The sequence below is a fragment of the Mirounga leonina genome, unplaced genomic scaffold (genome assembly GCF_011800145.1).
Source record: "Mirounga leonina isolate KUSES-001 unplaced genomic scaffold, KU_Mleo_1.0 Mir_176, whole genome shotgun sequence".
NCBI lineage: Eukaryota > Metazoa > Chordata > Mammalia > Carnivora > Phocidae > Mirounga > Mirounga leonina.
In genome coordinates this window covers 21754777-21769438 of record NW_023270454.1, presented here as the reverse complement: position 1 = coordinate 21769438, position 14662 = coordinate 21754777, and the positions used below count along the sequence as shown (strand labels likewise).

Below are 14662 nucleotides of genomic sequence, written 5' to 3'. Positions count from 1 at the left end.
CAAAGGAAACAGTCAACAAAACCAAAAGACAACCGACAGAATGGGAGAAGATATTTGCAAATGACATATCAGATAAAGGGCTAGTATCCAAAATCTATAAAGAACTTACCAAACTCAACACCCAAAGAACAAATAATCCAATCAAGAAATGGGCAGAAGACATGAACAGACATTTTTCCAAAGAAGACATCCAAATGGCCAACAGACACATGAAAAAGTGCTCAACATTGGTCGGCATCAGGGAAATCCAAATCAAAACCTCCATGAGATACCACCTCACACCAGTCAGCACGGCTAAAATTAACAAGTCAGGAAATGACAGATGTTGGCGAGGATGAGGAGAAAGGGGAACCCTCCCACACTGTTGGTGGGAATGCAAGCTGGTGCAGCCACTCTGGAAAACAGTATGGAAGTTCCTCAAAAAGTTGAAAATAGAGCTACCCTATGACCCAGCAATTGTACTACTGGGTATTTACCCCAAAGATACAAATGTAGGGATCCGAAGGGGTACATGCACCCCAATGTTTATAGCAGCAATGTCCACAATAGCCAAACTGTGGAAAGAGCCAAGATGTCCATTGACAGATGAATGGATAAAGAAGGTGTGGTATATGTATACAATGGAATATTATGCAGCCATCAAAAGGAATGAGATCTTGCCATTTGCAATGACGTGGATGGAACTGGAAATTTAAATTTTTATGTAGTTAAATATATCAGGCTTTTTGCCAATCTTAGAAAAAGTTACCTTACTCTGAGATGATTTGAAAGTACTTTCATAGTTTCATTTTAAACAGTAAAATCTTTGAATCAGCTAGAATTTATTAGATATGAATTCTAAGGTAGAGATATAATAATCTGTTAATTAAATAAAGGGGTAAACTTAAGCAAGCTCAAATTACCAGAAATTGAGTTTATCTGGGAATAGCAGAGGAACTGCAATTCAGGGAATGCATACTCTAGCAAGCTACAGGCAAGTTTGTTAAGGATTTGGGGCAGGCTGTAGTTATGGGCAAGGAATACAGTGTGTGTGGGGGGGGTATCCAGCTAGAGTTCAAACAATAAATTCATTGGCTTGAGGATGGGGAGAGATTCTTGGTGGATGTTCATTGGTTAGGAGATAAGTCTATCTTCTGTAAATCATGCATTTATGGGAAATCACTCTCAGTTCTTAAATTCCATGCTTCTAAAGGCACATGTGAGGTTCTCCATTTCATATCCTCCAGTTCCATTTTAGATGGAAGGAAATCCTTTCACAAACCTGTGTTTTCCCTTGATGGTTTACCTCGTCTCAATACCATTTACTGAATGAGCTAACTTTTCGGTGGTGATTTGAAGTGTCACCTTTATATCCTAAATTCCCATATACACTTTGGTTTCTTTCTACATTTCCTTTTTTGGTACATTGATCTGATTATTTGTGGACAGTAGCTCATTGTTTTAATTATTATTGTTATTATAATATGGCTGATATCTTAGCACTAGTCCTCATAGATCAATTGAGTCACCGAGGTGCCCATATCATGCCTTTTCATGTCTTACAGCTTTCAGTCATGTTCTTAAGTTTTCTTCAAAAAGATCTGGGTGTTTTTTTTTTTTTTTTTTTTATTATAAATGCGGCCTTTTTTTGAATTGCATCTTCTAGTTGGTACTTGTTATGTAAAGCAATAGATTTTTTTAAAAGATTTTATTTATTTATTTGTCAAAGAGAGAGAGAGAGCACAAAGCAGGGGGGAGCAGCAGGCAGAGGGAGAAGCAGGCTCCTCACTGAGCAAGGAGCCCAATGTGGGACTCAGTCCCAGGACCCTGGGATCATGACCTGAGCCAAAGGTAGATGCTTAACTACTGAGCCACCCAGGCGTCCATAAAGCAATAGATTTCTACATATTAACTTTGCTCCCAGCCACCTTACTGAATTCTCTTATTTCTGTATTTTTTGTAATAGTTTTCCCAGTAGGTTCTTTGGAGATTTCTGCATCTTCAATCATATTTCTGCAAATAATGGTAATTTTAGCACTCCCTTTTCAAATTATATACCTTCATATCCTTTTTCTTATATACATATTTTGTTAGAACCTACAGAAACAAGTGTGGATGTTTTTGTCCTATTTCTGATGTTACTCCATACATGTCTGATATTTCCTTTATTTTCTGTTGTGTTCCTTTCAAATGAACATTTATTCAGGATAATTTTATTTTTTTCTTCTAAATCTTTGCTATTTCCAAAATTGATATGATGACATTGTAGTCAGGAGAAATAAAGTGAATGAGGAAATTATATAATATTGTAGGTGATAAGTACAGTGGAAAACAATTCAAACAGGGTATAGGGGAAGAAAAAATTTCCTTTCTTCCCTTCTAGATTCTTTGGTGGTCCAATAATAAAATGGACATAAGACAGATTAACAAGAGAAAAACAAATTTAATTGCATACATACAAGAGCCCAATAAAAAGATGAGACTCAAAGAAGTGACCAAAGCAGGAGGCCTTTAAGCCTTTTAGACAAAGAAACAACACATTTAGGAAAAATTGACAAGACAATGGGGTTTGGGCTTGGGGATAGTGAATTGGTAAAGAAGTAACAAGGTTTGTTTATACAGTTTCTAGCCCTAAATCCCATCTCTGGTCATATGGATGTCTCCTACCCTCCTGGGACAGGGAAGACACCTTTCACATGGGAGATTTATCATCTCCTTTCATGGAGACAGAGGCGGGTCAGAGTCCTTGCATTCGCTGTTTCTCAAGTATCTCTAATTCAAAATAATCAATAAGCCAAAGTGGCATATTTTAGGGTGACAGAATATAAACCCCTACAAGGGTAAGGGAGATAGAAAGTGCTGAGTGTGGGGAAAGCTGTAGTTTTAAACAGTGGTCCAGAACAGGCCTCACTGAGAAAGTAACATTTAACAGAGACTTGAAGGATGAAGGGTATATGGGAATTGATCATTCCAAGTAGACGGAACAGCAACTGCAAAGGTCTGAGGTGGGTTTGGGCCTCACAATCCAAAAACCACAACGTAGCTGAAACAGTAAGCAACGGAAGAGTAGGAAGAGATGAGTTAAGGGTGGGAGGTGGGGCAGATTTTCTAGAGCCCTGGAGGTCACTGTCAGGCTTTGGGTTTTTTTGTTTTTTTGAAAGATTTTGTTTATTTGTCAGAGAGAGACACAGTGAGAGAGGGAACGCAAGCAGGGGGAGAAGGCAGAGGGAGAAGCAGGCTTCCCGCCGAGCAGGGAGCCCAATGCAGGGCTCAATCCCAGGACCCTGGGATCATGACCTGAGCCGAAGGCAGACGTTTAACGACTGAGCCACCCAGGTGCCCCTCAGGCTTTGGTTTTACTGAGATAGGGAGCCATTAGAGTAACAACATCTGATGGATGTTTTAGAAGAACCTCTTTGCTATTGTATTAAATACTGATGTTTTGGGAGTGTGTGTGTGTGTGTGTGTGTGTGTGGAGGGGGTGGATTATGGCAGTTAAAAGCTAAAAGGCACTTAAGAGACTATTACAATAATCCATGTGAAGAAGATAGATTCTGGATCTGTTTTAAAAGAAAAGTCAGCAGGATTTGCTGAGAGACTGTATGCGGGCTGTGAGGAACCATCACCATGGAGACAGAGAACAGCTTTGGAGTACAGGCCTGCTTTGGACATGTTATGTTTGAGATGTCCTGGACATTAAAGTAGAGCTCTAGATGAGGCAGTTGGGTATATGAATCTGGAGTTCAAGAAGACCTGGCTGGAGGTACACATTTGTGAGTTGCCAGCTTGTAGACTGTATTAAAGCCACAAGATTACCAAGAGAGTAAGTACTGATGGAGAAGAAAGAGGCCTAGGGATTGAGCTCTGGAGTACAAGGAGAAGAAAAGGAACCTGCAAAGGACACAGAACAAGAAGCCAATGAGGTTGGAAGACAACCAGGAGTTTGCAGGGTCTTGAAAGCCAAAATGAAGAAGATGAATCATGGAGGGAGTGCTCAGCTGAGTCTACGACTGCTGACAAGCTAAGGAAGAGGAGACCTATGCATTATTCATCCCTAGCTCAAGCAACACAGAAGGGCATTCTTGGTAACCTTGAAAAGAACTGTTTCAGTGGAGTAGTAGGGTGAAAAGTGAGACTGAATTAGAATGCGGAGAAGAATTAGAGACAGACTTCCTTGGTTTACAAATGAAACCGTTTTCCTTAGGAAACCTAGGGCAAGTTTTGAGATTTTTGTGATTTGTGATTGTCATATATTCAAGGTTTGTTTCCTTAAAAATTTAAGACTTACAAAACCATCTCTGGTCAGGTTGTGAAGTCACTAAAATAAGTCTTTTCTGTAAAATGGATGGGGAAAGAAGAATATAAAGTTCATTTCATTTGCCATTTGATTTTCTGAATGGTTATAGTACACAGAAGTTAAATTTTCTCTATAAGTCACATTTTAAAAAAAGATTTTATTTATTTATTTGAGAGAGAGGTAGAAAGAGCACAAGCATGAGTGGAAGGTAGGGGCAGAGGGAGAGGGAGAAGCAAACTCTCTGCCAAGCGGGGAGCCCGATGCAGGGCTTGATCCCAGGACTCTGAGATCATGACCTGAACTAAAGGCGGCACTTAACGGACTGAGCCACCCAAGCACCCCCTCTTTATAAGTTATATTAACATAAGAGTGCTCCACGAGGTCTGATTTACAGATGAATAATCAAACTCATCAAACCCAATGATCGGTTTACTTGTTTATTGTGTTAACTTCCACCTTCCCTCTACTCCCACCCTGATACCATCATTAGAATGTAGACTCCATGAGAACAGGAACCTTTTCTGTCTTATTGACCCCTGAGTTCCCAGCACCTAGAATATACACTCCGGCACATGGGCAGTAATTAAATGCTAAGTGTTAAATAAAATCAAACACATGTTATGGAGGCATTTTTGGCTATAACAACTGCGGGGTATGCAGAGGTATCCTGGAGCCAGAAATACTAATTAAGTATCCTACAAGTCACAGGAGAGCCCCTCACAACAAAGATAATCCAACCTGAAATGTCAGTAGTACCAAGGTTGGGGAATCTTGCCTTAGAGGAAAGAGGAAAAAGAATTAGCTTGATTCATGTAAGACTTGGGTTTGAGTCCCTGGAAGAAGAAAAGGGCCTCAAGCCCTTTTTTTTTTTTTTTTAAGATTTTTTTTAAATTTATTTGACAGAGAGAGACATAGCGAGAGAGGGAACACAAGCAGGGGGAGTGGGAGAGGGAGAAGCAGGCTCCCCGCAGAGCAGGGAGCCCGATGCAGGGCTCAATCCCAGGACTCCCGGGATCATGACCTGAGCCGAAGGCAGACGCTTAACCGACTGAGCCACCCAGGCGCCCTGCTCCAGCCCTTTTAATATACCCTTTGGGTATATTAAAATTCAGTCAAGACACTGCTGGCTCTCAACACAAGAATACATCTAATGTGGCTTTTAGCGATTGATTCACTGGTGTGAGCTTTTTCACTAGTGCTGCAGCAGATAAAATCTAGGCTGCAGTGTCTGCAGAAGAACACAAAACAATGAAATATTTCCAACAAATAGAAACTGAGGACTCTCCTTATATATAAAAGAATATTATGTTAAGAAAAAGAATATCCCAGGAGAAAAATATGCAAAAGACCTGACCCATACACATTCCAAAAGACTGACAAAAGGCCAAAGAATATGGAGGAAAATGCTCAACTTCATTAGTAGTCAAAGAAATGCAATGTGAAACAATGATGCATTTAAAAAAAATTTTTTATTATTATTTTTTAAAGATTTTATTTATTTATTCATGAGAGACAGAGGCAGAGGGAGAAGCAGGCTCCCCGCGGAGCAGGGAGCCTGATGCGGGGCTCGATCCCAGGACCCTGGGATCATGACCTGAGCCGAAGGCAGACGCTTAACCGACTGAGCCACCCAGGCGTCCCTGCATTTTTTTTTTAATCCATCAGATGGGCTAGAATGAAATAGACTGATGACACCCACAGTGGGTGAGAGTACAGGACAGCAGGCAGTATTGGTACAATTCCTTGGCAGTGGGATTTCAAATGATTTTTTTCCTTCTATTTTTCAACATTGCTCTTCTAAAAAATGAGCTTTTAACTTTTAAGTCATGATGCTGTTGTCATCTGAAATAAAATCCCCAAATTATAGAAATACATATTACACGTATATGCATACAGACTTTTCAATAAAACGTTACTATGCCTGCCCTAGTTCAGGGCCAACTCTTTCTGCCATCTAGCTTTCCTCCACATTGCACTGTAATCGGATCCTCCTGAAAATAAAACTGACTCTGTCGCTTCCTTGCTTGAAACTCTTCAGTGGATCCCATTCCAGGGGATCCCTCACACAGGCAGCATCAGGGCACCCTCCCAGATCTGACGCTCTCCAGCTCTCCTCCTTGTCCTCCCTCACACTTTTGGTTCAGACTCGACACAGTGCCTGTGACCTTTGTAGCTGCCTTGCTTTACTCTTTTAATTTGCCTGGAATTCCTACAGCCCCTTCCCTGCCAGGGCACCCTGACCCGAAGTTCCTACAGTTCCTTGGGCTTACAGGCCATTATTTCACTTAGCACAGAGCCTAGAAATCCTAGTCCTCTTCCTCCTTACAAACCAGGCTCTTAACTTTTCTATCTGCTGTGCTACCACACCACCTGCCTGGTGAATAGAACGCTTAACATTTAAAGTGCTTTGTTCATTACCGTGTTTTCCTAGTTCTGATACTTTGTTTCATTTTTCTGATTGTTTGATATGTTCATTATTGAGTTTAGAAAAGTCTTTGTGGTTCTACAGACATACATTAGAATCTGATTATCCTAACTTTTTAACTGTATCTTTCTCTGTAAGCCGAAGTTCATCCTATAAACCTTAGAAACTGACTATAGACCCCAATTGCATTTAAAACTAAGTAAGAACCATCTCCCACTGGTGTTTTCCTTTTGAAAAGGAAAATAGCTGAAGGCTGTTGGGAGGAGGTCATCGAGAGGACATGACTGCTAGTTCATCCATGAGCTGGACTTGGGCCTTCAGAGGCTGCTCACCCCCTCCCCTGTCCTTGGAATGTATATTCTGCCCACCGTTCGCACAGTGGGAGCTGGTCCAAGGACATACCTTTGAGAGAGCAGAGTGCTGCTGAGAGATCTGGATGGTGTATGTGACTGAACCCAGTTAAGCCCTCTTTTTTTTTTTTTAAAGATTTTATTTATTTATTTGACAGAGAGAGACACAGCGAGAGCAGGAACACAAGCAGGGGGAGAGGGAGAGGGAGAAGCAGGCTTCCCGCGGAGCACGGAGCCCGATGTGGGGCTCGATCCCAGGACCCCGGGATCATGACCTGAGCCGAAGGCAGACGCTCAGCGACTGAGCCACCCAGGCGCCCCAGTTAAGGCCTCTTTATAAACTTTCATGATTCTGGCAGGCGGATGCAGGGATCTGCTCACCCTGTAGGCACCCAAGACAAGCCTTGTAACAAGTAAGTTCCCTTGTTTATTAAAGCCCCTACCTACCAGTCTGGAGGGGTCTGCCTCTTTCTTTGGTCTCTCCCAGCCCTCCATGTACAAGGGCCAGTTTCAGATTATACCCAGGAAGCTCCTGAGGAGGCTGCAGACCGACAAAGGCAGTTTATAGCTTCTTCCAGAACACAGAGACAGATTTCCAGAGAAGGCAATGGCTTTGAGATAGACTTATTTAAAAGAAAAAAAGAAAAAAAAAGAAGGGAGAGAAGATAAGTCAGGAAACTTGGATACGATCTGAATTTTAAAAAATATAATTTTGGCTTTAGTTTGTGAACGCTGTCATTTTGAGGCTTCAAGGAGACTGCCTACAGGTGACACACCAACACTTTCACCTTGGTAGAAAGCTTTTAGAATGTCCCATCAATGACTAGAGCTAAAGGAAACTGGTGTTCGCCCTCCTAAGTACCTGGATGTGACCAAATCAATACATCCCCTGCCAAACAGTTGTGTATAGCTTACGGGTTTTCAAATGAGGTCTTGATTTATTCGGCTAATGACCAACACACATGATCACAAATGTCCCCTCCCATCCTATTAAGCTTTCTAGGGCAGTATATAAAGGTGCTAATGCAAATGGATAAATTAAAGGGGCAAACTAGGAAAACTGGGGAAATAATGCCCTTTACTCATAAAAATGCTTCATTTCACCTGGAGAATTAGATATGATTAATATCTATATGCAAGTTTATATGACACCTCATTCTCATAATTTAAAAGTGTACTCCAAGGGGGGCCTGGCTGGCTCAGTTGGAAGAGCTTGTGACTCTTGATCTCTGGGTTCTGAGTTCGAGCCTCACATTGGGTGTAGAGATTACTTAAATAAATAAAACTTAAGAAAGTGTAATTCAAGGCTAAAAAAGGTTCTTTTTAGACCAACGTAAAGCCACAGAACATACCTTTCTTGATCTAATCAAGGTATAGTCAATACTGAAACACATGGCAACTTTTTGAAGAAGGATTAAAATAAAGGGAACGTTCTCAAGTTTTCTCCAAAGTATTTCAGCTGTTGCCAATGGAAGGTGCTGCTGATGTAACGAGCAACACTTGTCAGTCTGACACTGGTCTAAGTAATCTTGATTATCTTATTTCTGGAGAATGGAAAACTGTAGGAGTTTGCATAGTAAATCACCTAGTGAGACTGGTCTTACAAAGAGGAAATTCTCCATAAGAGCTACCTGGGCCAAACTGTAATCCCATACCACACAAGCATGTTCAGTACATGAGGAGGCTCTGCAGGGGAAAACAACATTAACCATAAAAACTACTGACTTCTCTCATCACTTTAAGAGTGGAAAGAACTTATTTGATCAAACCCTTGTTTCAACCGGATCATCATGTCAGATTTCCTCCCTATAAATAGCCAAATTATTACCGGGTTCTAATGTTGGGCGAGAAGATGTTTACACTATACCTTTGATCTTAGGATAAACCAGACAGTTAAACCACTTCAAAATGTGCAAACACACGTGTTTTCCTCGAGTTATCCAGGCTCTGCGAAGTACCTTTCAAGTGACCCACAAGTCCCACCTACTAAACAGCCACACAGGTGAGAGCGAAATTCAGGCTTCCAACAAAAACTGTCAAATGTTATCTGGCCAAAACTGCCATTCCCGAGGACAGCTTGTCAGGTCGTCCAGTCAGTCTTAGATTCCTCTGCATTCCTCTGCAACTGCTTTCCTGACCTTGAGCCTCTCACCCGCGACTGGGCGGAGAGTCGAGGTCAGAGGAAGTGAAAGTCAACAAGCGCTTACTCAGCAGGGCATTGTGTCGCTTCAGGTAGGCGATTATGTCTCCTTGCTTTTCAACGATGTCTTCTAGGCTTGAAATAGTCCTGCAAAGAATCAGCATATTCACCAATACTCATTCCTCTCTTTGCAAATGGGTCCCCTCCCAGTTTTCAGTACAGCATACTGTAGTTGTGACTTTTTCTTAAGATGTTGTAAGCCAAGGTAATATTCCAAAATGAGATTCTTTCATTAGACTTGGTTTTATCCAGCTGAATGGGAGTAAGCAAATCAAACTTAATTCTAAGGGCACATATGCGTAATCATAAACTCCAAGCGTAAGAATGTTTTCTAGATAACCGGGGCAGGGGGGAGGAACCTTATAATTCTCTTTCTGTAGTCTTTCATTCCCCACCCAAAGCTTACCTGAATCCAGTCTCCGAGGTAATATTGCTGGGGTAAGCATAGATTTTTTCTTCTTCAAGTACATCAGGCTGTGGTTTGGCTTTATTAAATTTTCGAATTTTCACTAAAATAATAAAGTCATTATTGTCAGGTTATCTAATTATGAAAAAAACTTTTACTTCCATTTTTTCAAATTATATTAATTGGCTATGCTTTTCAAGTAAGTTAATGCGGATAAAAATGCTTCATAAAGTGAATAAACAGGTTTGAATACTGATGCACTCAAGCCTTTGAAAGTCTATGTGCCAGGCCTGAACTAAACACTGGGAACACAGAGAGCATCATTATTGTTGATAATAGTAACAGCTATGATTTTTTTGTGAATTTAAAACACAGAAGAAGGCACGGGTGAACTCTTGTGCATGGACGGCCTCATCCAGTTCTCAGAATCACCCCCTGAAGTAGATGCCCTTATTACGCATACTTCCTACAATAAAGTGAAGCCCAGGGGAGTTAAATATGTAGCCAGGTTTCCAATCCAGGAATCATGACTTTGAAGCCTCCACTGTTGATACTACCCTATAAAAAGCGCTACTGGTCCAGGGAAAAATACAGATGATAACTCTACATTCCAAGACAATATGAAAAGAACCAAAATCAAAGCTTGCACAAGGAGCTGTGACAGCCCTGGAAAGCAGCCCCTTAACTAAGCAGGAGTGGGATGGGAGGGAAAACCATGGAGAAGGGGGATGGTAGGGCGTGAGTCCAGCCTTGAGGGAAACACGAGAATTAATCGCACAAACTAGGGGAAGAGAGAAGAAGGATGTTTTAGGTACAGGAAGAGCCTGAACAAATACTTAGGACCTTGAGGAGTGGTGTGGGTGCGTGCGTGTGTGTCTGTGTGTATGAGGGGGTGGAAAGGTAGGCAGGGAAGACGTGAGTGACTGGTGTTGCCATGTCAAGGCATTTAGATTTTGTCCTGAGGGTAAATGGGAGTCACTAGCTCACCATCATCCCTGAAGGGCAGGGCTGAGTAGGGCCAGCTCATGGAGAGCCTTTTATGCCACACCAAGATTTCAGATTTTCTTCCCTAGGCCTTTAAGAAAACTCTGAACAGGGAAGTTGTTAATGATCAGTTATCTCTGAATACAATTACACTGGCAGGAGAAAGGAATACGAATTAAGAGGACAGAGGAAGGGAGACCAGTAACGTGCCTGCTGGAATCATCCACGCAGGATGTGAGGGGCGTCTGATCGAGGCAGTGGAATGACAGAGGAGAGGAGACAGATGTGGGAGGCAGGCAGACTGAACAGGACTGATAACTGAGGGAGGGAGAGTAAGGTGGAAGGAAATCCAGGACGACAAAAAGGTCAGATTGAGCAAGAGCTGCGGGCTGGCACTGTTAGCTGAGCTAGGGGAGGAGGGACAGGATGGGGGAAGGTTTGGAAGAAGAGAAGGATGTCCAGGTCCCTCTGTCTTGCTACACTGCAACGCCTGGATGGAAATGATCACCAAGCAGGTGACGATAAAGGTTTGGGTGGCTCTGTTCATCTGAGGGCTGCCCCCTAGTGTGTAGATGGGTAACTTTTAGTATGTAGAGAAAAAGGACGTGGGAACGCTGAAACCTGCCAGTATTAAAGAGGTGGGGAAAAATCTGTTAAAAGGGAATGGAAATGAATCTCCAGAGAGGAAGGAGGAGAACCGGGAAAGAGCAGTCGGTGTTCACTGCCAGAAACGTGAAGACATGGAGAGGACCCAGGGGATGTGGCAGTTTGAAGGCCACCGATGAACTTGGCCGTTTGTGGGGATAAGCGATGTTATGGACTGAACTCTGTTCCCCGAAAATTGACATGTTGAAGCCTCATCCCTGATGTGACTGTCTTTGGGGATAGGGCCTTCGGTGAGGTAATCAGCATTAAATGAAGTACTAAGGGTGGGGCCCTGATCTGACAAAAGAGACACCAGGATGTGCTTGCACAGAGCACAAGGCCGTGTGAAGACAGAGCCAGAAGGCAGCTCGAGAAGAGAGGCCTCCAGAGAAACCAAGCTTGACCACACCTTGACCTTGGACTGGCAGCCTCCAGAACTGTGAGAAAATGAATCTGTGTGGTTTTAGTCACCCAGTCCAGGTACTGCACTGTGGCGGCCACAGCAGATGACTGCAATTTGAGGGGGGGGGCTGGCGTGGCAAGGAGGCAGAGAACAGACACAGTGAAGGCCGCCGTTCCCCACCTCTCAGGGGTGACAACAGGCCAGGACAATTCGCACCTCTGGATAATCGTTAACTGGGCTGGGGCTTTGCCCTGCCTGAATAATAACTCTGGGACGGGGCTGGAATGAGTAGTCAGTTTCCACCAGAGATGGCTACAAGGGGGGAGAAAGCCAGGGTTGGAGGCCGGGACTGTCAACTGGGACTGAACACGAGAACTGTATGCGCCAGGCCTCATGAATGAGGGGGAGGGGAAACGGGTTAGACTCCGGCACCACATTTTTTAAAAGCTCCACATGCCATTCTTTCCCTTTTTATAACAACTTTTCAGATATAATTCACGTATCATGCATTCACCCGTTTGAAGTATACAATTCAATGGTTCAGTATTTCAAATTGTGCAACCACCTCCACAGTCGATTTTAGAACATGTTCATCACCCCAGAAAGGAACCTGGTATCCATTAGCAGTCATTCTTCATTTGCCTCCTGCCCCCAACCCCAGCTCTAGGCAACCGCTAATCTATTTCCTCTCTCTATACTTGTGCCTGTTCTGGGCATTTCGTATCCACGGACTCATACAATAGACTGTCCGTAATGGCTGCTTCCACTTAGGATAACGTTTCAAGGCTCATCCACATTGTAGCACATATCAGTACATCAGTCCATGTATTCATTCCTTTTTAGGACTGAAAAATATTCTATTGTATCGATCAAACACATTTTGTTTATCTCTTCATCAGTTTATCCTGACATCAATTAGATGGTTTCTCTTTGGGCTTTTATAAACAGCGCTTCCTTGAACAATCGTGTACATGTTTCTGTGGCGATGTCTTGGATATAAACGCGGAGTCACGTGACACTCTGTTTCTCCTTTTGTGGAACTGCCAGGCTCCACATATGATTTTTTTTTTTTTTAAGATTTTATTTATTTGACAGAGAGACACAGCGAGAGAGGGAACATAAACAGGGGGACTGGGGGAGGGAGAAGCAGGTTCCCCGTCGAGCAGGGAGCCCGATGTGGGACTCGATCCCAGGATCCTGGGATCATGACCTGAGCCGAAGGCAGCCGCTTAACGACTGAGCCACCCAGGTGCCCCAAGCTGTCTTATTTATAATTAATTATAAATGCTACAGCAAATCCTTTAAAAAGTACAGTAAGTCCTAGAGAAATAAATCTTGGACTACATTTTAACAGTATTAATTTCCCCTTATTTACATGATGACATTCACATGATCTTTGGAATATTGTCACCTCCTTCTATGTCACAGAGCATTCTATAGGTATTACAGAAAATACTACAAGAAGGCTTGCACCCCTTGTAGTAAATGAAAGTTGTAGAGTACTAAAATAACAGGCTAAGTGAATTCTATATTTGGATCTCAACTATGACCTCATTTACAGCATTTGACAGACATGTTGTAGATTGGAACTGATCTCAATCAACAAGGTTAATTCAATATTCATTTGTCATATGGATCACTTTATGGAAACAGCAAGCTGTTTCTTATATACCGAAAAATTAACCTTACTTTAAAACTAGTCTCATTCTTTTCTAGGAAGTTAAGTGGGTGATACACATTTATTTTTTTAAAGTGAGGTACAAAATGTAATCCTCTCCATAATTTGGCTCATCGTTAGCTGATAACTATAGAAAAATTTACAAAGATCAATCAATAATGTGACATTCACATTTACAAACTAGTCGCCCCGTTCATATTCTAAACACTCTTCTGTAGGCCTAAGGAGATGCACAGAAAAAAAAAAAATCAGTAAAATGAAACATAAGCTGAGACCCATGTGACTTTGTCCTTCATAACAAAAAGAAATGACATCTTTCAAAATGGATACACGAGATATTTTATTGTCACAAAATAACTGTTATGCAGTGCCAGAAAATAAGCTACTATTTTGGACAGGTTTTACTGCATGTCAATATTGCAACAGGAATGAAATCTAGATTTTTCCAGGGCTTGAATTTTTTTCTGTTAAAAGTATCCTTCCATCTATTTTTCATGTTAACATATCTAAAGTTTACTTTTATTTTTTTTTTAAGATTTTATTTATTCACTTGAGACACAGAGATACAGAGAGAGAGAGAGAGAGAGAGAGCGAGCATGAGCAGGGGGAGAGGCAGAGGGAGAGGGAGAAGCAGGCCTCCCGCCGAGCCAGGAGCCTGATGCGGGGCTCGATCCTAGGACTCTGGGATCAGGACCCGAGCTGAAGGCAGACGCTTAACCATCTGAGCCACCCAGGCGCCCCTAAAGCTTACTTTATTTTTTGAAAAGATTGTTTATTTTAGAGGGAGAGAGAGATTCCTCAAGCAGACTCCCCGCTGAGCACAGAGCCTGATGTGGGGCTCGATCCCAGGATCCTGAGATCATGACCTGACCCGAATTCAAAAATGAGCCACTTAAGCAACTGAGCCACCCAGGTGCCCCTCTAAAGTAAAGCTTACTTTAATTTTACCAATGAGAGTTCTGAGAGAGAGAGACAGAGAGACAGACAAACAGACCAACCCTCAGACAGCTCTAAATTTAGAAAATGAGTTCATAGGGGCGCCTGGGTGGCTCAGATGGTTAAGCGTCTGCCTTCGGCTCAGGTCATGATCCCAGGGTCCCGGGATCGAGTCCCGCATCGGGCTCCCTGCTCTGCGGGGAGCCTGCTTCTCCCTCTGCCTCTCTCTCTCTCTCTCTGTCATGAATAAATAAATAAAATCTTTAAAAAAAAAAAAAGAAAGAAAATGAGTTCATAAATGGTTTACCCTAAAGCAAGTCCGGGATAAATGCAGTTTCACATGCATTATTTATTTATTT

The 14662-nt window shown here is 42.3% G+C and overlaps 1 protein-coding gene across 5 annotated transcripts in view; it reads right to left on the bottom strand.

Annotated features, from left to right (window-relative positions):
• Nucleotides 1-5861: 5861 nt before the first annotated feature.
• Nucleotides 5862-14662, bottom strand: part of TMEM192 (transmembrane protein 192) — a 29925-nt gene continuing 21124 nt past the window's right edge. For 3 of the 5 annotated variants that reach the window (XM_035022771.1, XM_035022769.1, XM_035022772.1), the window contains 3 exons: nt 9658-9760; nt 9259-9338; nt 7319-7674 (listed from right to left, as the gene is read on the bottom strand). In XM_035022771.1, the coding sequence (XP_034878662.1) occupies nt 7562-7674; nt 9259-9338; nt 9658-9760 (296 nt within the window). In that variant the 3' untranslated portion in view covers nt 7319-7561. Of the gene's footprint in view, nt 6119-7318; nt 9339-9657; nt 9761-14662 lie in introns of those variants that run through there. The other 2 variants (XR_004682400.1, XM_035022770.1) reach the window with 2 other exon arrangements.